Here is a 23,324-nt window from a genome sequence, read left to right on the forward strand (position 1 = left end):
AAATCTATGGTTAAGTTTAAATAAGTCTTTTTTTCAACTAATGTAAGAATTTTTTTTTTTTTAATTCACCTTACATGCACATTATGGGAGGTCTTAGTTGCTTAACTAGAATATTCGATTTGTTTGAATTTAGTGAACTAAGACTGTGCTGAACTGATGCATTAGTCTTTATGTGAAGTAACACCTTTAATCAGCTTAAAGCATCATTTATATGACTATAAAGCTGCTTTAATCATTATTGTGGCATTAACAATGGGTCAAATGACTATAAGCACTGTGAAAGGGTCACTCACAGTCACAAATCCACAGAGAATTATCGACCAACTTTGCAGTAGCCTTCATCTCTGCAGAACATTTTATCAACTTTCAGCTCGTTGTTTTGTTTTAAAGCCCTGAATGTCACTTTCCCTCCGTCTCTCAGTTCTGGTCAATCTTGTTTCCGGCTCTATGAAATCCCCTGTACACACTACCTGCCTGGCACCAAACAGCAGCTAAAGATCCAGATATTTGAGGATCTTATGGAGACTAAAACAGAGCTAAAAGAAAAGTGAAACACACAAACAGGACTCCACTGGATGATTCGGCAATTCATGGCTGGAATACTGCGATCGGCCTGATTGGTTTACTGTATATCAACTTTGTAAGGTGATAACATATCAGTGTTGTATTTACAGCTTGTTTTGCTGCCGAGCAGCCAACAAAATCAAATAATATTGCTTTAAAATGTCACTATTTATTGTGTTTGGATTAGTCCTTGAGGCTTGTCTTCCCCTAAGTGAGAAGAGTAGGTACTCAGCCAATTACTTGCAAATGCATCCAATCTTTTTTTGATTGTAGTTTGTTGCACATGAACATGAGCCCCTTGGGTTATGCTGTAGCTATAAATTGTGAAAGTGTAGACTTTGGTCTTTTGGTCATCAACAAGTGAAAAGCATCCCTTTTAGAGAAGGTACACTGATGCATCCAACACTAAACACTAGTATCTATCAGACACAACATAGTCTCTGCCGGTCTTCATGATACAGTGTCTTGTCTTTTGAGGTTGGCTAGGTCTGTTGTTATCCCATTGTCATGTCTTTGTCTGAATCATAGGTCACCATGTTCGGAAAAAAAGTGGACGAGTGTCTCTAGTATCAGGTCAGGAGCACATAAACATTCTGGATCGCTCTAATTTCTCAGTAAAGGGGTTTCTGTGCCCCCGAGCCATAGCCAGCCTGTTATGCAACAACCCCTGCTGCTCTGGGCAGCGCTTTCTCTCCTTTCTCAGTCTCCTCAGGTGTGATGTTACATGCACAACAAGGTCAGCCCATATATGTTGGCCCACATAGAAGTAACCCTCACTCAAGTCAGATGATTGATAGGAGTGGCTTTGTAGCAGCATCATTTGCAGTGATTGTGTTACCTGTCAGTGTAGGGGAGAAGCTCAGCGATAAGCCAATAATCCAGTATCCCCAGTATCTCACCTACTTTTAGTGACCTCTCCCTGTGTGATGGAAAATGTTTGGACAAAGGGGAAAAAAATGTGTCTTTTAATGATCAAATTGGCTCTCAGGTGTCACGTTACTGCCATCCTGCTGTGGTATTTCTGCTCTTATTGTTGCGTTTTCCAAGAAAAATCAAAACTCTGACCATTACTTTGGCAAGTTTGTGTCTCATCTAGAAGCACAGTCAGCACTTGATACTAAAAATGTTTCAGTTCTGCTGACTGGCCACTTCTCTAAAGAAAGACAGCAGCAAAACTACAGTGTCATTGGAAAATTGAGACTAGAGTGTTCTGCCCTAGTCTGTGGGACTGAAGCGACTCCAACATCTGTTCAGTGGTGTGTTTTATCTGCATGTTTTTGGCCTCCGTGCACACTTTGTCACATTTGCAAATGGCACCATTTAACTTAACAGTCAATTTAACATGGCCTCAAAGCCTCCAGCCACTATCACACCCACATTCCTCTCCAGTCTTCCAGTCAGTCCTGCATTGTGACCCAGTTTTTCCTCATCGACCACCTGATTGCACCACCAGAGAGGTTTGCTGTTCTCCGAATATCCTGGGCTGCACACTGACGCCTCTGCAACAGGTCAGCCTGCTCTGCGTACACTGCCTGTTAATTACAAGTGCTACTATTGTTAGCGTGTCAGTGGTCAGGGGGAACGCCTCTATTCATGGGGCTATTTTTAGCCATGAAGCTAAAGTACTGTACAGCTCTAGCAATGGGAGACCTGAATAGCCCTGACTCATACATCCATTGTCTCGTGACTCTCTGTGTAGAAGGCTTTGTCCCTCCCCATTCTACGCAAGCACCAATAAGTTCTGGTTTTCTCTTTTTGCAGTCTGAAATGGGTCTTCAGCGTGGATTTTTCTCTTCTTGCCTCTCTGCTATTTTTAATCCCTCAGCAGTAAATTTAGCTGTGATTGCGTAGATGCAGAAGGCTGCGGCGAATGAGCTGTCACGATGAGACCCATCCCACTCAGATTCAACTACAATGGGAATTCTCCCCTCAATATATGTAGACCTTCAAAATGTGCAAAGGGTCACATTTTACAAGAGTTCCCATGCAGATGGAAAGAAACTCAGAATAGGTAACTATTTTAAGTTGTAAATAACAATATTTTTGACTCAAGTAAAAAGGTCATAATTTTTGCAAGCACAAACTCGAAGTTGATCCAAGAAACGCAAGTTGCATAAAAGGCTAAAAACACGCTGAGTAAATACTTCAGCCGGCCAAGTGACATGCCAGGCCAATATCCAAACCCCGTGAGGTAACACATTGCTTCGTATGAGTTGGCTGTGGGCACGAGAGGCACGCACTATTCCTACAAACACGCTAAACCTGTCGTATCAGGAAATCATTGAGGCAAAACCAGTCGGGAAACTGTTGTTTGTTTGTTTATTTCATTCAACTTAACAAAATTCCATGAACTATGCACAATAAATATAATTCCTTAAATTAATAACATAAAAACATCAGTTAGTGGACAAGTCCAAACATTGCATTGCCCTTGAGATAATAATAACAATCAATTTGTGAAACTTTTTCCTTTTTGAGTTATCAAAGTGACAAGTCTTAAATACTATTAAATAAAATGTGCTGTTAAAAGAAATTCTTGGATGTGGTCAAATTTTCATGAGGAATTCTTCAAGCTGAGAGCCCTGACTGGTCCACTCCACTGTGGTCCAGCTGTTGGAGTCTTGTCAACTGAGGCTCTCTTTCTGCTTTTCTCCAGTCCTGCGCTTGTGCTCACCACCACGTGTGCTTGTCCGCTCACATGATTCAGTTTCCTGTAAAGGCGTCTATCTCGGCAGAGAAAGGCAATCCTGGAAATCATGGAACCAAGACTGCTGAGTCACTCTTCGTTGGCCCTCGAGTTCACCCTGACCTGGTAAATTTGTTGGAACGTTTCTCTTCCTTGTGCTCTTTTTTTTTTCTGCCCCTCCTCTCTCTGTCTCTCGGGCACTTTCCAAAGGAATCCAACACAGACATTAACACAGGCCTTGTGAAGTTACGTTTCCCCCAATGCACACAATACATTAATATTCCAAACAGTTTCATCGGTCGGGCAGGTTGATGACAGGCACCCATTGATCCAAACAGCGGCTGTCTCTGCAGAATCTGTTCACTTTGCTCAGTGCAGGGTCCTTCCACAGTGACGACTGAGGATTCTGCAGGAAGAGGGGACAAAGCAGTTACTATCTGCTGACGTATGAATGTGCAAACAGTGTGAGATCCTTCATCATCCTGATTGCACAACAGTTTCTTGCAAGTATGACAAAAGCCTTGGTAGTGTAAACCTGCCAAACCTCAGCAACAGCCGGAAAACTATTTTTTACAGTCTGAAGGGAAGTGAGCAATATACTGCAGCTCTATAGTAAACAGACATGAGTAATGATACTTACAGTAACTAGCACACAGTGCAGGTCCATAGGCTCCCCTCCAGGTTTCACTCCACCAAGGATTTCTGCCAGACGCCTCATGTTGCTCACCCGCAGGATGTTGATGTCATTCTCACAGCAGAATGCCTGGATTAAGGTGAAATGAATCTGCAGAGCCACATCCTCCTCATCGTCTGTGGCCAGCAGACACAACACCACATTGTCTGGATCCCTGAAAGAAACAAAGAGAAACAGTTGTAAGGAAAAGGAAACTGAGATGTCTCACACTTATACTGAATAGATTTACCAGAGCTGCAGCATTTATATTACTTTTAACTTACGCATTTAGTGACTTTGCTGCTTCATAGACTCCAACAGTGATGCAACCCTGAGGCAATGCAGAGCTCAGCACCTCCTCTAATGCTTTAGCCACCGATTCCATCCTGAGGAAACAATCATATCAACACATTTAGTCAAAAATCAAAGCTCTTAAAACACACAGCAACACGCTTAAATGCGACAGCTGACTGTTATTTTAGATTTTTAAGCTTATGTCAACCAGTGCATGCTATTCGTGTGAGGTGAGCGATAATCCAGTGATGTAACGTTGCAAGAGCCTTCCTGTATCAAACATATATAATGAACACGTAGCGTTAACGTTAGCTAAAACTGCTAACTAGCATAACTAAAGCTTGACGTTGACGTTAGCTGGACGTTGCACTTGTGTGGACGGACGATACAGTAGGAGCTAACAAGTTCAAACGAGTCTCAAGTAACGGTATGGAAAAAAAAAAAAAAAAACTCATCTGAAAGAGTAAAATAAAAACGTGTCCGGGTTAAAACATTTGCAAAGGTTGTTCCACTGAAGAGTCTTAAAAAAAAAAAACGGTAAAAAAAAAAAAAAAAAAGTTCACAACCTCAGCAAACGCACACAGTGCAAAGTAAAAAACAAAAACAAACAAAACAAAAGCTAACCTTTCTGAAGAATTATCTCCACTGTTTTCTTCAAAAGTCATATTGCACATCCGAGCGGCTTGGTGTCCCACAATATCCAGAGCGGAGACGGACTTGTTGTGTGTGCGCGTGTGTTTGCAAGGATGCAGAGATCGTGTGTGCCCGGTGACTTCTGTGTTTCCAGTAGTAAAAGCCTGTGTCCTCAGAACTGATTTGCATGAACTCGTCTCATTGGTCACATAGAAATACAATTCCCTCGTGTCTTTGTGAATATAGCGACACCCGGTGGTCGTGACCTCGCAACTACACTGCTGTTTTCATGTTTATGTTGCTCAGGGTCATGTCGAGCAGTAATTAGTCATCTCAGTGTTATGGCAAATTAGCCCATACAGAAATATAATATATGACATATATGTCCCTATATTAAAAGTGATGTTGCCTTATATGTCACCTATAAGGAGATATATTATATTCACATATATACATCCTCTGGATATATGAAGATTTAAGTTTATAACATATATGAAATACCCATAGTAAAATGTGTATGAGTACATATATTAAAGATACCTATATGATGAATATTTACATCGTATATGATATATTTACAATATATTCAACTTATATATACACGTTTATTAAAACAACATAAAAATTCTCTTTGTTTATAAATGTTTTTTTTCTTATCAGTTTCTCATTCATTTTAAACAAGTCGATCTTCCCATTCTGGGAAAGTGGTCTAAGACTTTCGGGAACCCATGGTATAGAATATCAATATATATATTGACTGGTTTTGGGATGGATATATATTTATGTAACATATGTTTACAATATAAGTATACATACATGAGGATACATGATTGTTGGGGCTAGACATATATGTAAACATATGAAATTTTTTCGATTTCGATTTAAAGACAGATTTTTGCTATTTTTTTTAAAAATAGCAATATTGTAAAGATCAAATTTACGCAAAACGAAATCAAAATTGAGGAACTAAAGTGAATATTTCTAAGGGCAAAGAAAAAGTAAATAGATGTGGAATGTGGGATATAAAAAACTGTATGCTGGTGGGACATGAGAATCCAACAAAAGGAGAACGTGGACATTTTAGAGGACAGGAAATAGAGGTTAATATACAGTGTACTGTAATGTAAAGTAAGGAGGAGAATGAAATAACTGAAGTTAGCAGAAGTTTTCAGGACAGACTTCGAAGACAGGAGGTGCTGCAGCTTGAGTGAACCTTTCATCTGACAGTAAAAACTGTGATGGAGAGCCTCTAGTGGAGGTGTAGTGAAAAAGTTTTTCACTACAAGAAACTACAGTTGTCACCACTGACTCGGAATCAGTTTCCTTATGCCCCTTTTCAGCAGCCCCTCGCCCTGTTCGCTGTAACAAGACCGACCGGAGACCAGCCGACTCTGAGTAACTGTGACCGTCCTCTACATCCTCCCCTACCGGCAACGTGGCAACACTCTAAGATGCGCCTTTTTCCTCATGCAAGCTACAATCCGATGACACGGATATTCATGTCGAAATGACACAGAGAATGCTGTCAGTAGTTTTGTTTTTCCTCTCTCATGTTTAGCCTGAAGATTGACGGGATTGCCTTGTGGGACTACAGCTGTCAAACTCCTCAGGGCGTGCTCCACTGTTTACTCTCAGCTCACTGAGAAGACACAGGCTGGGATACACAATGCAAACATAACGGAGATGAAGCATTATGCACAGAGACCCTGGTAGCTTTTTGTTTTCTAACTCACCCTCTTCTTTTTTTTTAGCACTGGTGTTTACGCAGCAACAACACCTGGTTATATGGGCCACAGTATTTCGTGAACTTTAGCCTCTTGTTATCATGCTGTCTTGTTATCAGCTCATGTTGTGACTTCCCAGTGAAATGATGTGGCAGTCGTGAATGTACTTTGACTGCAGCCAGCACGTGTGAGCTGTAAGTACCTCAACAGAATTTGCACAAATCTTTGTGTAGACTTATTTTGAAATAGGATTTCCTACAGACGGATTTGCAAACTTCTCAGGTGTGAAGGTGGGCCGGTCTTGTGTGGAGGGGTCATCATGGATCACAGAGGTCACCCCAGGCAGGACTCTGGCCGTCACTCCCACAGGACAAAAGACAGAGAGGACTACTACAGGTATTTTCAGCAGGACAGGGACCAGAGCTATCCACCGCCAGACCCCAGAGAGAGGGACAGACACTGGGCTCAACCTGATCCCAGCTACAGGGCTAACTTCACCAGTCCTCCGGCCAGACCGGAGCAGTATCCTTACAACTCCCACCAGTATCCCTATGGCCATGGGCGACCAGAACACCAAAGACCCCAGTCCAGGTGTGTATGATTAAACTTCTCTAAAAGCTGTGCGAGAGAGTTTTCTATTAATGATCTTACCAGGAATTATCTCACACCGATTTCCCTCATTATATGGATTGCGCCCAAAGTGACTACAGCTCAATATGAGGAAGACGTGAATAATAATTTGAGAGTACATCATCATGCAGTGCAAGACAAACACAAAAGATGTACCACTTTATTGTATGGTGTACTGATTTGGGAGCAGGGTAGTGGTGCAAAATCTCAGGCTCAAATACGTAATGCAGTGGGTTGAGTGCATGTGTGCCTTCCTGCTGCTGATACTCACCAGACACCTGTCACCATGAAATCTAGAAAATGTAGAAAGCCTTGTCATTGTAAGCTCTGCACACAACGAAATTAGGAGCTCTACATAAAAAAACATTAAAAAAAACACAAGACACAGATCATTACTGACTAAACTAAGGTAAATAATATAAAAACTATGTATGAAAACATTCATATATGTGTCAAGTTGTGTTACATCCGAGGAAAGGGAAAAGTGAACATTCTTAACTTCAATATAATCTTTAGACTTTAAATTCTGTAGATCCGTATTTGAGCACATTATGACATTATGTCTTCATCAGGATGGAAAGATTAACAGGTGAAGAAAGTGAACAAATGCACTGATGTAACTAGAGGCTCTTTATTTCCAGACATGGGTACGACTATCCACCCCACAGCCACTGGGACTACAGAGACAACTATGGTTATTATGACCATGACTACTACAGAGGACAGCATGGGCGACAAGGTACAGTTACACAAAAGATCTTTCATGAGCAACGTACTACACTCTCTTGGTAAAAAAAAAAAAAAAAGAAGTAAACTGTACTATATGTTAATCTTCACTTTAAGATGCCGGCCAGTGGGATCCCCAAGACTCATGGAGAACAGACCGATATCATGAGAGAAAATACAATCAGGAACATTCAGGGAGCTACTACGCAGAGGAGAACAGGTGAGGAGCAATACTACACTTGTATGAAAGTCGACCCTTTTACTTGGATTGAGACAGCTGAAACAATTACTTGGTTAATCTGTTGGTCAATCTATAAAAAAAATAGTTATTTTCAAAGAAAAGTGTCAAGAATTTTTGGCTTTCAGCTTCCCTAATGTGAGATGCTTTCCTTAGTCTTCTATGATAGTAAACTGAACATCTTTGAGTTTTGGACTGCTTGTTGCACAGTTCTTTTAAAATGAGTAAACTTGGTTTCTGTGAAATTGTGACCGTAAATCGAATATTAACCTGTAATCTTTTAAAAAATTCATTAGTTGCAGCCCCAATTGAAAGCAGTAAGATAATACATTTGGGAAAACTCCAAATGGAAATCAAATGGTGCCATTCACCAGTACTATAATTGTGTTTTTTTGATGGTTTGTTAATAATACTAATAATAATTTTGGAGCAATAATAACTTTATTTGTGTTGTACTTTGTACAAATTCTTTACTGAGATATGAAATGAAATCATAAAACACAAGGAAGACAAAAATAACCTAAAAAAGAAGAAGAAAACATACAATGGCCAAGTTACAATGGTAAAACCAAAGGAATATAATTTATTCACAAAAGATTTCTTTTAAAAGAATATTTTATAAAGTGATTTAAAAGATGTCAAAGATGTTCCAAAGTCTGGGGGCTTTAACTGCAGAGGCATAGGCACCCTTGATCACCAGCCGAGACATAGGAATAACCTGCAGAGTAGGACATGTGCACACAAGAAGAAAATAAATCAATAGAATTTTAAAATCAATGTGAAACCCAAAAGGGCCCCAGTTATTAGTCAGACAGCACTGATCTGCACCAGGCTGGAGCTGGTGGAAGGAGCTCTGACAGATACAGATACCGACAGAATAAAGTTTGTCACATTAGTCCAGGAGAGAAAAGCTAAAAGCACGTCTCCAGTTTAAGTAAACATGAAGAAGACAAAAAATGACTAGAGGTACTCTGATGAACTTTCTGTGAGAATTCTCTGTGTTTGATCAGACATAGATTATCAGACTATCATTTTATGTCTTTGTAGTTGTATTGTGTCTCGTTGTTGTCATATAGTGTCTCGTTGTTGTCATTTCTGTCTGACTTCCCAACATGAAATGTTAACATTCAACTCAGACAGACGTTCTGGTCCAGGAATCCTTAGAATAATGTGCATGTTTGCAGTAATACAAACTACCAAAATGGACATGTAGTTATATGAAAAAATAACTAATTATTCCTTTAATTCTTTCAGGTATGACCAAGGGAGAGACAACTCCCAGCATTACCTCAGTGACTATGAGGAAAATCCTTCCAGAGAAAATGAAGAGGTTTCCTCTTATTACCTTGGGACTCTAGAGAGTTCCAAAACCTCAGGGTTATCTTCCAGCAGCTATGAACTGAGTCAGTACATCAATGGAGCTGAACACAGTGACCCTGTCCCACAGCCTGGTGCAGGTGAGTCTGCAGTTGAAGCTGTTTTCTCTCAGGTTCACCTCACTCAGTGTTTATCACGACACATGTTCTTTTATGCATCATATCTCCTCAGAGCATGGAGCTGTGTCTCAGATGTCAGCGCCTCTGAAATACTCAATCCCTCATGCGGTGGTCAGCTTCGGACCTGCAGGCCAGCTGATTCGGGTCACCCCAGGCTTTTCAACACAGAAGAACGTCAGCCAGCTGGAAATCCACAGCCTGGAGGTGGGTTGACCTTTTTAGAATTTCTTGTTTTCAATTACCAGTGCTGCTTTCTTGAATAAGACAGATAAAGATTTTGTGTGTATGTCTGCACAGGTCATTCTGAGTGAGACACAAGAACAACAGGAGATGAGAAAATTCCCTGGTCCCCTAACTAGGTAACTTTTTCATCTGTGGTGTAATTCTGAAAATGCTCACCACAATCTTAACATTTTCTCCACAATCAGAATGTATTCTGCTGAGTTGTCATTAGTCTTGTCCAACTTATAAAGATTATATTTCAAATTCAATTTTGTATGAATTTGATTTTGTATGAATTTGGTTTGTCATATCTCTGAAGGGAAGATTTGCACAAAGTAGATGCCATAGAGTTTGCGCACCAGAAGGCAAGCGCCTGCTCGAGAGACGACAAGCTGCCTGATAAGAGCTCTGCTGCCCTCTTGTGGCATCTACTGATACTTCTCTGCAGGCAGAATGGAGTAAGAGCATCATGATTTGTCATCACATAACATCATGATCATGTTTATTCTGAAACAATTCTCACTGAATTTCCATTATTTCAGCAAATAGTTGGATCGGATATTGCTGAACTGCTGATGCAGGGCTCACATTCAGATGGAAGCTGGGAGTCAGAGGCTCCCACGCTCATTGACTTCAATGAGGGCGCGGTTGCTGAAGCACCACCTCAAAAAGGAGATGACCTGCTCACAGGGAACTGGAGCAGCTTCAGCTCTGAGACCTCAGAAAAGGCCCTGCAGAGCTACACTCAACTGCTGCTGGCTGGAAGAAAGAAGGTTTCTCTATCTCTCTAATCATGTAATGTTCTCTTTAGGTTCTCTTGGCTATCTCAGTGTTGCTCCGAATGGAAGATTATGAATTATTTTTACATCCTGATACAAGATGTAAACATGTGTTTGGATTGTTATCACCATATGATAAAACTGTGTTTTATTAGGCTGTGACTGACTCTCATCCAATCAAGATGCCTCAGACCAGGCTATAAAAATAAAAGAGGAGTCAGTGGTGCCAACTTTTATGACTGACTGGCATGATTTAAAAGCTATAACCACAGGTCAATATTTGAAAGGCCATCATAGATACAGTATTAGTCCAGTTGACAAAATTACTTCTGTGTTATACTAGTTGCCACTGATGTCATCCTGTGCTCAGCTCTGAGTGTTTTGTCCTCTCACTTTCCAGGAGGCTTTAGAGTCAGCTATGAGCAGCGGCCTGTGGGGGCATGCACTTTTTCTGGCCAGTAAAATGGACAACAGGTCTTACACCACTGTGCTGAACAGGTGAGAAAAGCAAAGTCATCTGAGACGTGACAGCTGCAAGAAATCATTATACAACTCTACGCACGAGCGGTAATTTGTGAAGAAATGCTCCCTCTGACTAAACATAGATGCAGCTTTAAACTTGTGTTACAGCCACAAGCAAGTATGGGCAGTATTTCTGTCACTTGTATCTGGAGCATGTCCTCAGCTTCCTGTGCCTAAGTTTTAGTCTTGTAAGTGACATGGCTCTGGGGACGGCAATCTGTTCAGACTTTTGATCCAGACACTTAAGTAAACTATTGGATAAGATTGCCATTACATTCTGTACAGACACTCATGGTCCCCAGAGGGTGAATTTTTTCAGACTCTGGTGATCACGGCTTTTTCTTTAGTGCCACCAGCAGGTCAGAGTATTCACTTATCCTGTGAAATGTCTCTACATCTATTGGATGGATTGGCAAAAAGTTGGTTAGTTAATTGTTTAGTGAAAAATAGCAAATATTAGCATGCTAACAGGCTAAACTAAGATGGTGACAATGGTGAATGTTGCATAGTATTGTCATAGTGAGCACGTTTGTCCGCTGACATTAGCATTTAACCTAAAGCACCACTGTGCCTGAGTACAGTCTGACAGAGCTGCTAGCATGGCTGTAACACGCTTAGCCTTGTTGTAGTTCTTTCCTCTAGATTAATGTCTGTGGTTTTCAGCGTAAAAAAAATCTCAACGGTTGTATTTTTTTACCGTGAAATTTGTAAGACAAAGTTTTAATCACATCGCAGAACTTTTGATCAAACAGCTGCAAAAATAATGACGTTCTAATCAACGTCAGCTGTTTTTCAGTTTAGTGCTAATTAGCAAATTTGAGCTAAAATGCTAAACTAAAATGGTGAATTTGGTAAACCCAATTATTTTCAGCATGGTATCGTTGTTATTGTGAGCATGCTATCATGCTGACGTTAGCATTTAGCTCAGAGCAGTGGTTTGCCTAACAGCAGCCTCAAAGAGCTGCTAGCATGGCTGTTTGTTCATTTGTGGAACAAATGTAGTATGGTCATGGCATTTTTTTTTTTTTTTTTTACAAAAATGTATTTGAAATCTGTTCTTGACATGTTTATGGGATTAACTGCACCCTCTGTCAATATTTTCCACAGCCCTGTGTCCAAAAATAGTGTGCTTTATTTAGAATTTGTAGAAAGTAGGGGAGAATAATTTGACATGGATTCATATTCGTAAACATTTTCAACAAAAAGAGAAAATTAGTTTTATATCTTTGCATAATTGTCATGGTTTTTGTTGATCAGTGTTTAGGAACTTAATTCTGATTTTGAATTACATGCACCTTGTTTGTCAGTGTTTATCTTGGCTTGTGAGTTATTTATAATTTGCTGTGGGTGATCTTATGACAGTACAGTAACAGAGACCATTAACGCTTTCCTTCAGAGTGTAAATCATCTGACTTGACATTTAGTAAGTTCAGTTAAAACACTTTACTCTCTGTGCACCAGCATCAGAGAAAGGAGAAATAGCTAAACCGCGGTTAATGTGAACTATTTATCATGGAACCCAATCCATTTTTACAGCCTATTTTGGCATCAGCAATATGTCCGACAGCCGCGCATGTTTCAGTAGAGGAATGTCTGGGGGAAGGCTGACAGATCGCCAGGCTGATTTTGATTTGTAATTGACAAGAGGGGTAGAATTTAAACTATAAGCATGGTACAGTATATCACTACTGTACAGAGTAGCAGTGGGGATGCTCTTTTAATGCCCCGTTTTAAGGACAGTGGTTCTGTTGCTAGCATGAAATAAAGCCTGTAATAAAGATGTGCAATGACACAAACTGTTCTATTGGCAGGTTTACAGGCCAGCTAACAGCCAGTGATCCCCTCCAGACTCTCTTCCAGCTGCTGTCTGGGAGAATCCCTGCTGTAGCCACGGTAAAACATGCAAAACATAATTTAAGCTCTCAAACAACCCATTTATTGCATTCTAAATCCTATGTCAGTGTATACCTCGTTAGCCGATAAAAGTTCTGAGAGTGATGTTTTGTGCCCAGTGCTGTGTAAATGAAAAATCGGGAGACTGGAAGCCCCATCTGGCCGTCATGCTCTCCAATGAGACGGGAGATCCCGCTGTTCATCAGAAGGCTATCATCACCATGGGAGACACACTCGGTATAGACACGCTGTTTGAGTGACTGATTGGTTGTAATGCTGTTTCTGCCCCGGCGTAAGAGCTGATTGTTTTGTGCTTCTCTTCCACGTGCAGCCTCCAGAGGCCTCATTCACGCCGCCCATATGTGCTACCTGACAGCCGGCGTTCCCTTTGGGCCGTTCACACAGAAGGCAGAGAGACTGGTGCTTCTAGGCAGCAGCCACAGGTGAGCTGTGCTTGCTCTTTAATGCTACTTATCAGTCTAATTGGTGTCCATCTAGTCATCATTTTGTAAGTAAAATGTAGGATCGAGTGGCAGCAATATAATTTTCAGCCATTTTTATAAAAGTTTACAATAAATCACTACTAGAAAGTTGATTTAATGTCTTCTCTCCTCTCTCCTTTTCTTTAGACAATCTTTTGAAGACTTTACAACAAACTCTGCCATCCAGTGCACTGAGTTGTATGAATACTGCCAGACACTTGGGGGCAAAGGTTTTTCAATACCAGCCTTTCAGGTAGCCCATCAGATCTTACTGCCTTCTATGTATTTCTCATTTGCCTAAGGTATTTGTGTCTTTCAGGTAAAGAAATATAATTTTAAAATGTATGTGATGCTGAATATCACTGTGTCGTGGTCAGGTGTATAAGTTCCTATATGCCTGTCGACTGTTGGACTGTGGGCTCCCATCTCAGGCCTTCCATTACTGTGAGGTGGTAGGACAGGCGATCCTCAGACAGAGGGAGCCTTTCTTTGTGCTGACTGGCGAGGTTATTAAGGTATGTCTTAGACATTTGAGTACTCTAATCAAAGTGATTCAGTGTCTGTTAAGGTCTACATGGTTGTATGTTTTCTCCTGCAGCTGGCAGACAGACTGAGACACTCCGAGGGTCAGTTCGTTAGTGAAGCAGGTGTTAGTGGAGCCGTGCAGGAACCCGAATGGCTGAAACAACTGCGTGCTAGGCTCCACAGTTTCCAGGTGATCAGCTTTTCCACTCCTTTCATTTCACACAATGTTTACCCTCTGTCTGAGAGGAGAAGCGTCTGGCCGCAGTGCTGCAACAGAAAAATGTCTGATGTGGAGGAAAAATAGGAAAATGAGACATCATTTTTTGGTTTTAGCTGATCAGTAATTCAGTTTTAACATTAATCACAAGCTGTTAGATACCAGTTGCTACCAGAAGCAGAAGTGAGTAGTGATTTTATTGTAGGATGCAAAGCTGCTTTATTCCATTCACATCGCACATCAGTCCTTGAATTGGGCCAGTACCCTCTGGGCCGGTACCCAGTCAGGGCATGTTAGATTTGAGTACAAAAGAGTACTGCAACTTATTATTCAGTGCCCACACTTTTAATAAATGCAGGTGCTCATGATGTAGTTTTTAGCAAGTGCAAAGTAGGTCAGTTTTCTGTCATGAGAAGAGGCAAAAATGTGCAGCTGTGTGAGGCACTATTTGCAGTAGATAAGACCACAGATTCAAATTCTCTGTACCTAGATCTGTGCAGAGCACAGTCTGTATGGCTGTACTGTATAGGATTTACTATTAGTATTTCATGTGACGACTTAGTAATTTGTGCCCTCAGACTAATAATTGTTGCCCTTGACTGCTGTCCCCAAATGCTGGATGGGCATGGTTAGCGTTGGAACCTTTTTAATCCAATTACAGGTTACATTGTTGTTCATTTTCTTTATGAAATTCGATTTTGCTTCCACATGGCTTTTTCCGTGCAGCAAAACATCTTTTAGCCAGGCTAGCAGTGACGGTCTGGGCTAACACTTTGGTCCGCACTCAAATACTGTATATCAACAACTACTTTACAGATCGCCATGAAATATTGTACAGAAATCCATGATGATGATGAATCATACACATGATGAAGCATAGTGACTTTTCCTCTAATGCCACAAAAAGGTAACAATAGTAATAATAATTTATGGTTTTGTGTGGCGTGTCTCAACAACCACTGGATGAATTTCCATTAAATTTACAGTCATGTCCCCCACAGGATGAATTACACATTTTGGTGATCAATTTACTTTTCATCTAATGCCATCGTCAGATCAAATTCTCATTTGTCCACTGGTTTGGTTTATGATCAAATACCTTATCAATACCAAATGACTTTCTCATCAGCTAAAGTGGAATGTGTTAAGCTGCTAACAAAATTAAACTAATATGGTTGACATGGTAATTACACCACCTAAACATCGGCATGTTGTTATTGTTATTGTCAGTATGTTAGCATGCTGACGTTAGCATGCTGTGTTTCAGTATAGCGTCACTAAGTGCACTAAGTCTTGTTTAGACACTAAAACTACTGTAAATGTCTAAACTTGTTCTTCTGCTCAGACGGGGAGTTACGACTGTACTGAAACACACCAACCAGTTCCTGAGGGACGCGCTTTTGCACATGAGGATAACAACGTGTACTCAGGTAATTTTAGTCACCTCATTACTTAGAATGATCTACTGTGTTTCCCACTAAAGAACAGTGTCTTCTTTCTTGTGCATCTGCTAATGAAGAATACCAAGGAAAAATACTTATTACTTGTGTTTCTTTCTTTTTACCTACAGAATCTGGCTTGGATGACCAGAACTGTGACCTCCAGAGTCCTGAGCCTGAGCTCCTTTATTACAGAGGCAGCGAGGATCAAGAAAGCCTTGTGCATCAAACCGAAGGAAACACTGAGCAAATGGCAGAGTTATCATGGGATGTCAGAGGAGCTCCGAACTGGTATAAAATGTGCAGCGCCATGCCTCTGTCCACTCATGTCAACCTCATAGATGAAAACTCTTACTACACTTATCATGATCTTACCCTCTGTGTTACTCCCTGTTTTGACTCTGTGTTAATTATATCCTGTTTTATTTTGAAATTGCGCAACCTTATGTGTCTATAGTTTTTTTTACTTCCTGCCCTTGTGCGTTTCCCGCTTTTGACCTTGCCTGCTCCGCGTAAATTACTTTCACCTGTTCCTAATTATCCTTGCCTTCCTTGTGTATTTAGTCTGTGCGCTTCTGTTACTGGAACGTTCCCTTGTGGTCCTCGTGCTCTTGTTGTTTGTTCCTCTGTGCCTGCCTGCCTGCCTTGCAAGTCATCTGCCTGGTTATCCACCTCCTACCTGTAAGCCGTACTACGAAGCAGGATTTGAGGTCAGCGAGGTAACTTCAGGTTGAACTGTTTTCAGGGTTACCTAGGGAAATCACCATGGCGACCGATGCTGAACTCCTAACCTGCTTCATTACCGGTTAACTTCAGACCAATCAGGTCCCTGGAAAAAGTCATCATTCCTACAGGATCCCGACGGGAACAAAAGAGTTTTCCATAAAGTGACAAATACATCACACCTTGTTGAATAATTAATAATGTAAACGGGTTTCACAGTTTCTTCTCAAATCTTTAATTGAAAATGAAGTACTTAATTGATGTTTCTGACAACGCTGCTTAACAACCTCGCCTCTTTCACATGAACACACTCGTCGCCGGATAGGAAAACCCAGGGTTCACTGAGCCAGTTGATAACCAGCTTCGTAGTTCAGGTTATCAAGGACGGCCAATGTTAGGTTCAGTTAAGCTGGATAACGAAAAAGATATCCCGGGTATGTTGATCCCGCTTCGTAGCACAGGCTTCTGGTTTCTCTTTATTAAAGGATCTCACCTACACCAGCCTGCCTCTGTGTGTCTGCTTTTGGGTCCTTTCCCATGTATCTGGCTTCAGCCATGACAACACACGTGATATCCTGTCCTAAAAGACTCCTTGTTATATCACCGTCCTCTCCCTGTTGCTCTGTTTAGGCCACTCGCCAACCCTCCGATTCCAGTAACCGTAGTTTATGCTCCCCCAGCACCCGCAGCAGCCCCGAGCCAAGACTTAAGTTATCATAACACAGATAGTACTGAAGTCAGAACTGCCTCACCACATTGTCCTCTGAGTGATCTGCCATCAGCAGCAGAGGGTGAGGCTCTAATGATAGAGAGCATTCATTCCTTACTCTATTCAGATATTTACTATGGGCTTCGGCTTGTGTGATATTTTTATTTCACTGCTCCTACAGGGGCTGGGTCGTTTTCTGGACCAGGCCTGGTGAGTAATGTTTCATTCATCATCTCTTCCTCTGGGTTTATTTATATTGCTAAAATGTAAACCTTTGCTAAGAATTTCAATGTTCTATCACTGTGTCTTTCAAGATTTTAACTTCTTTAAGTGTGCAGAGCATTGAGAAGTTACCTGTTGGTGTGTATTTGCCTTTGAAGATGGGCGGTCAGATCCTGGAGGTCGACATCCGCCACCAGGGACACGGCCAGCAGAGCATACCACAAGGTTTAGAGCCCTCTGAGCAGATGAACACATCTCCTAAGCAGGTGGGTGGATCCCCTGTTATACTGACATCTGGTTAAGCCACATTAGAGTCATTTGATATCAGTCACTTCAACTGTGTTACATGCAGAGCACCAAGGGGGGGTGGTTCAGTGGCTGGTTCACGTCAAAACCCAAAGATCTCCAAAAGGAGACTTCGGAGCAGGGAGGCCCAGCTCAGACAGTAAGAGTCAAGTTAATTTACGTTACACAATCAGTTATAATCAAAGTTTTCAATTCAGTGATGTAAGATCTATATTTTCGAACATTTTCTTAGGCGCTACCGCCCACAGCTTGATCCCAGCAGCCCTCCTCTGCAGGGATCAATCCCTTTTCAAGGAAAGCCGGTGAGTTCTGTGATAATATACACAATATTGATTATATATTTGAATACATTTAAACTACACATCTTTAATGTATTGCTCAACTTTCTTTTTATGTTATGTTGGATTTCTGAGGTCATTGACCCTTCTAGAGAAACCATGTCCCTTCTGTGTTTCTGACTTAAACATTTTTAACATTTTCTTTTTAGTATTGTAACTGAACACATTGCAGTTGCCCGGCTGCCAGTGATGACATTTTACTTATATTAAACCATGCCAATGTGATGGCTTCCTGTTAATCTCTCCAACACATAGGCCAGCAGCTGGGGTATAGGAACTTTGCACATACCACTGTCCTACATCACAGGTAAATTAAGTTTCACTGAGAAACAGATTTGCACCATATTAAAGATCTTTAAAGGATATACATTAAATACCTTTTAAATCTTTTACATGTTTACAGGATCACTGACACCACTAAAACCAAATAAGAGGACCTCACACCTTAACAGTGCCTATATGTCTAATGAGAGCTTTACCCGAGCTTGAAGGAGATCCATACCACTCACCAGTGCCCTTTGAAACCCCCACAGCTTGCCCACCGTCATGTTGCATGTTAGATACAGAAATACTCTTGATGGACTGACACAGTAACTCATATTGCAGTGACTGAAACAGCTGAGGTGGACTTTCGTAAAGGCTGACAGCAGGGAAATTGTCGGTGGATGCAGGACATGTGGAGGGAGAGAGATATCTTAACTTGAACCTGGAACATCAATGCCAGAAAGACTGAGGGAAGCTGCACAAAAAAGTTTGGAATAGTTGGTGTAACTGTAACCACCAATGTATCTGCCCACTGAGTATCAGTGTCATCAGACTCTCACAGCTCAGATCATTACTAAATGATTATCCATGCTATATGCTGCAAGACAGTATGCATGTGCTAAATTTAGCTACTGTTCAAGAGTATCCATCAATCCTATCGTATCATCTTTTTATGATAAAATATCTATGCTCTTAAACACAATTAACCAACATATCAAAAATGCATTAATTGAAATGTAATCCAATGCCGTGGTCATTCGATAGCTTCACAGACGCCAGCTTTAATCTTCCAAGCTGAGTGAGGAGAAAGCGCATAGCCAGACTTAATGATATCACAATGTGAGCAACATTTCATTATTTTTTATAATTTTTTTACAATGTGTAAAAATGGAATAGTTTTAGTTAAAATGTGTTCTCATGTTGTCATGCTGCCGAGTTGGACGATACCACTTGGTTGCGGGGGGAAGGGGAAATTGGGAAGACCCCCGTCAGGCAAACAGCCAACATGCATAACGCCCTCAGCCAGCACACATGTACAGGATCAAACTGTTAAATATAAACCTTCTTTGTACAGTACCTGTTTATGTGCTCACGGTATTTGCACTGCCTTCATGTTAGAAAGGGACTCAGTAATAGCCCTGTTATATAAATAACTGTGGGAACAAAGCCAGTGGAGGCTCTTTAAAATGAATATACATCACATAGTAATATATACTCGTGGAATACATTTTAGAACAATGTTTTTTTTTATCACTTTGTCACCTTGTAAACATGTAACAAATTTATTCTTTTTTACATCTGTCATATGGCTTTGTGTTTTATGTATTACAGTATATATGTGAAAGCTTTTTTGTACTTCTGTACCAGCACCTGAAATGTATTAATTTCTAGTACATCTGTGGAATTCTGCCCCAGAGTAATTTCTCAGTATTGTAAAGTGTTAAAAGCTCAGCACAGTCTTCTGTTGTTTGTTTGTTTGTTTGACATACCATTCTGGCAGTGGGCAAAGTAAAAGTCACATCCTGAATAAATTCATCTTGCCAAGAAATAGCTGGCGCTCCCAGCAGGGCCTCTCACTTAGTATAGAGCGAGTGACAACATGGCAGGTGCCGTCTCCTTTTACGATTAGTCTGCATTAGTAGCCAAGTGTGAGTGGGACACACTGGCAAGAGTATCCACCACGATGTGTCACCACTTCATGTCAGAGCATATAGCTTTAAGTAGTGGCCTTCAACACATCTCCCCAAAGAGAGACCTTCTCTTTATTTTTTGGAAAAAATTACTTAGCAAGACGTTTTTTAAAAATTTGTAAAAAAGAAAAAAGAAAAGTTTAGTTTCATGAATTTGTTGTTTCCTGGTTTTAAATGATTCTTAAGTAAAACAGAAATTGCCCTTGTGATGTTCTGATTACCATTTTGGTAGAAAATTTTTATTGAGATTCACCTTCACAGTAAAAATTTTTTAACACTACAGGTTTACAAAGTTGGTTCACTTTTATCAACTCATACAAACTGAACATTCGTCTGTGTGTGGCAGTATTATTGAAAAGAATCACAGTTTTAACACCTGACATAACATGCATAGTGAATTTAAGAGATTTGATCTACCATACATCTTAAATACTTTTAGTTTACTTAGAAAATAAGAGCACAATCGGTGCATTGTAACATACAGATACTTTACATCATGGTAAATTGTGTATCATTCTCACATTTTTATTGCATATAAAAACTTTGCTGTGTCCGATACAAATTAAACATAAGACCAAAACTATAAAACCATTTTTCAAACAAAACTTCCAGCTCTGAAATAGCTGTATTATCAAACACCTGGTGCATTTTACTCATACCAAAAGACATCATGACAGTGAGTACAAAATTACTACTGTAACTTCACAGAACAATGTCTCCTGGCAAAAAAAAAAGCAATGGCTGACCAATTGGCTGGCTTCCCTGAACCTTTAAAAACTCCTCTGGTCTATGAATGCAATCACAGTAATGTATCAGGGACCATGCCCCCCCCCTTCCCCCAGCCACCAACACCGCCCACAATCGACTCAACGACAGGAAAAAAAGAAAAAATGGTGGACATGGTAGGCATTGATGGACTGACAGCATTAAGCTGTCCCTCCGTATGTCAAGACAAAACAATGTACCAGCTGCCCGTCATATAAACTTGTTATGAAAGCTGTCATCTACTGTATGTTTGGGTGATGTCACTGATACTAAATTTGGGTCTTTGTACCTATAAATTCAGGGTGCAAAAGTGTTGGGCCCTCTGAAATGCCATGCAAGCACAATCCCTGCTTAAATTGATTCAGTGTGTCCCGCCTCGACCGCTAGATTCAGAATGACCCAGGCACGCTACATCATTGGTAGCCATTCATTATATTATATACTCAGTCTGCAGTTTATTAGGTACACCTAGCTAGAACTAATGCAGTCTAATACAACAGTCCTGCAATAAAGCTTCAGTTTGTGTTTTAGATACAGTTTGTGGTGCTGTTGAATTGTATTGAGTTATACAGACAGGCGTCTCTATTATTTTGCCCACTCCATTTATATCAATGGGAGAAGGCTAAACACACTTCTCTGTATAATGCGATACAGTTCAACAGATCCACAAATTACACCCTTCAAAATGATCATACAGTTGAATCAGCACCTCTTTTTTTTAAAAAAACAATGTCAATATAAACTAAACATTATAACCACAGCAGATTTGACTGCATTAGTCTTAGCTGTGTGTTCCTCCTAAACTGCCAACTGAGTGTATGTTGTCACTTTAAAAGGGTCTAATGCTCTTGTGACCACTGTCATTTTACACTGTGAAGGCTGTCAGCTCAAGTGTCAGTGGTGTGCTGGTGGCAATTTTTATCCTATAACATTCCCATGGGAACCAAGCACTGTGGGGAGAGAGGGTGTGTGACTTATACATTTAAAAACTCATGACGCACAATTCTTACAAATAATAACCTTGACAGAAAATACACTGGTGCCCAATGACCTTGAATGAATCTCATTAATATTAACATGAATTAAATATAATACCAATTAATTTAGATTTACAGTTGGAAATTGAGTCTGCACGCTGCTGGACGTGTACAGTACCTGTCGTAAAAACAGACTCAGACATTTTTGTCCCTGTGGTTCAGCATGTGCTGCGCAAGCTTTGCAGCACACTGGAAAGATTTGTCACATTCCACACAGACAAAGATCCTCCCGGCACAGGTTTGTTCCTGGTGTAGCTTCAGTGTTGCTAGGTGGCTGAAGTTCTTGCTGCAGCCCGTGCAGCTGTGGGGTTTCTTTTTATTGTGGACATACTGGTGACGAACGAGGCGAGAAGCCATGGCAAAGGCCACGCCGCACTCTGTGCACTTATAGGGCCGTGCTCCGCTGTGAATGGCCTCGTGCTCGGCCAGATTGGAGGATTTTGTGAAACACTTGGAGCACACCGAGCAGACATACGGACGCACTCCTGTGTGGATCTTCTGGTGCTCTGCCATGCGACTGGGCAGAGCAAACGCCTTCCCACAGTCGGGGCAGGAGAAGGGCCTCTCTCCCAGGTGCTTACGCTCGTGACGCTTCAGGGAGAGGGGTTTATTGAAGGTCTTGCCACAGTGCGTGCATGGAAAGGGCTTGTCATTGGTGTGCATGTTCCGCTCATGCTTCCTCAGGTCAGAGGAGCGAATGAAATCCTTACCACAAGTGTCACAGACGTAGGGCTTCTCACCAGTATGTGTGCGGATATGCTTGCGGTAATCTGAAGACCAGATATAGGTCTTGACACAGAAGGGGCAGTGATATGGTCTTTCGCCAGTGTGTAGACGCTTGTGTTGCTGCAGCGTGCCCTGATGGGAGTAAGACTTGCCACATATATCGCACACATGTGGCTTGAGGCCACTGTGCGTTTGTAAGTGACTCTGCAGGTTGCACAACTTCTTAAAAGCCCAGTCGCAGTGTGTGCACTTGAAGGGACGGTGCTCTGTGTCAACCCCACTACGCTTTTTCATTGTTTCCAAAAGTCGAGGGATCTTGTCATTGTCATGCTTTTTAAGTGATTTCTTAACAGAAGGACTATTCACGTTTTTCTTTTTGGTCTTGTTCCTACCTCCACCTGGAGAATATTCCTCCACATTTAGCTCTTTGAGTTTAGATGCCTCAACCTGTTTGGTTGAGGCATCCCTTTGCACTTGGCGGCTCTTGAGGTATTTAGAGCAATTCTTTTCAGCAGCATCCGCCGAGAGCGCTTCATTACATCCATGTATTTTATTGTTCTCTGGATATTTAGTACATTGTGACAAAGCTCGACCACTGTGGTCTTGGTCATCACAGACTCCCATTTCTTCTCTCGGAGTGAGCTCAGCGAACTTCTCCACGAGAGACCAGTTTGGTGTTTGAGGGTTCAGATAAAGGATCCCAGCATCACTACTCTCTGAAAGCAAGTTCACATCTACACAAATACCATCAAATGAGGGGTCAGTGTTCACAGCATGAGTGTTGCTTACAAACTGTCCAT

At 41.1% G+C, this 23,324-nt stretch overlaps 3 protein-coding genes across 3 annotated transcripts; 1 reads left to right on the forward strand and 2 right to left on the reverse strand.

Annotated features, from left to right (window-relative positions):
- Window positions 1-2,869: 2,869 nt before the first annotated feature.
- On the reverse strand, window positions 2,870-4,999 carry LOC111232041 (growth arrest and DNA damage-inducible protein GADD45 alpha-like). Its single transcript, XM_022759387.1, has 4 exons — window positions 4,842-4,999; window positions 4,208-4,309; window positions 3,891-4,098; window positions 2,870-3,656 (listed from the first exon to the last, which is right to left on the reverse strand). The coding sequence occupies exons 1-4, from the start codon at window positions 4,889-4,891 to the stop codon at window positions 3,543-3,545; spliced, it is 474 nt and encodes a 157-aa protein (XP_022615108.1). The 5' UTR covers window positions 4,892-4,999; the 3' UTR covers window positions 2,870-3,542.
- A 1,894-nt stretch (window positions 5,000-6,893) lies between these two features.
- On the forward strand, window positions 6,894-19,750 carry sec16b (SEC16 homolog B, endoplasmic reticulum export factor). Its single transcript, XM_022759180.1, has 21 exons — window positions 6,894-7,165; window positions 9,423-9,625; window positions 9,717-9,868; window positions 9,962-10,023; window positions 10,206-10,344; window positions 10,429-10,659; window positions 11,066-11,163; window positions 12,999-13,080; window positions 13,200-13,317; window positions 13,412-13,523; window positions 13,710-13,815; window positions 13,940-14,077; window positions 14,161-14,277; window positions 15,650-15,734; window positions 15,875-16,034; window positions 17,097-17,257; window positions 17,357-17,385; window positions 17,556-17,663; window positions 17,750-17,842; window positions 17,936-18,005; window positions 18,297-19,750. Exons 1-20 carry the CDS (start codon window positions 6,894-6,896, stop codon window positions 17,954-17,956), a joined length of 2,487 nt encoding a protein of 828 aa, XP_022614901.1. The 3' UTR covers window positions 17,957-18,005; window positions 18,297-19,750.
- Window positions 19,751-21,933: 2,183 nt separating this feature from the next.
- Window positions 21,934-22,818, reverse strand: LOC111231908 (zinc finger protein 648-like). Its single transcript, XM_022759181.1, has one exon. The coding sequence runs from the start codon at window positions 22,816-22,818 to the stop codon at window positions 21,934-21,936; it is 885 nt and encodes a 294-aa protein (XP_022614902.1).
- Window positions 22,819-23,324: the final 506 nt, after the last annotated feature.

Source organism: Seriola dumerili, unplaced genomic scaffold, assembly GCF_002260705.1.
Source record: "Seriola dumerili isolate Sdu_G_001 unplaced genomic scaffold, Sdu_1.0 BDQW01000321.1, whole genome shotgun sequence".
Taxonomy (NCBI): domain Eukaryota; kingdom Metazoa; phylum Chordata; class Actinopteri; order Carangiformes; family Carangidae; genus Seriola; species Seriola dumerili.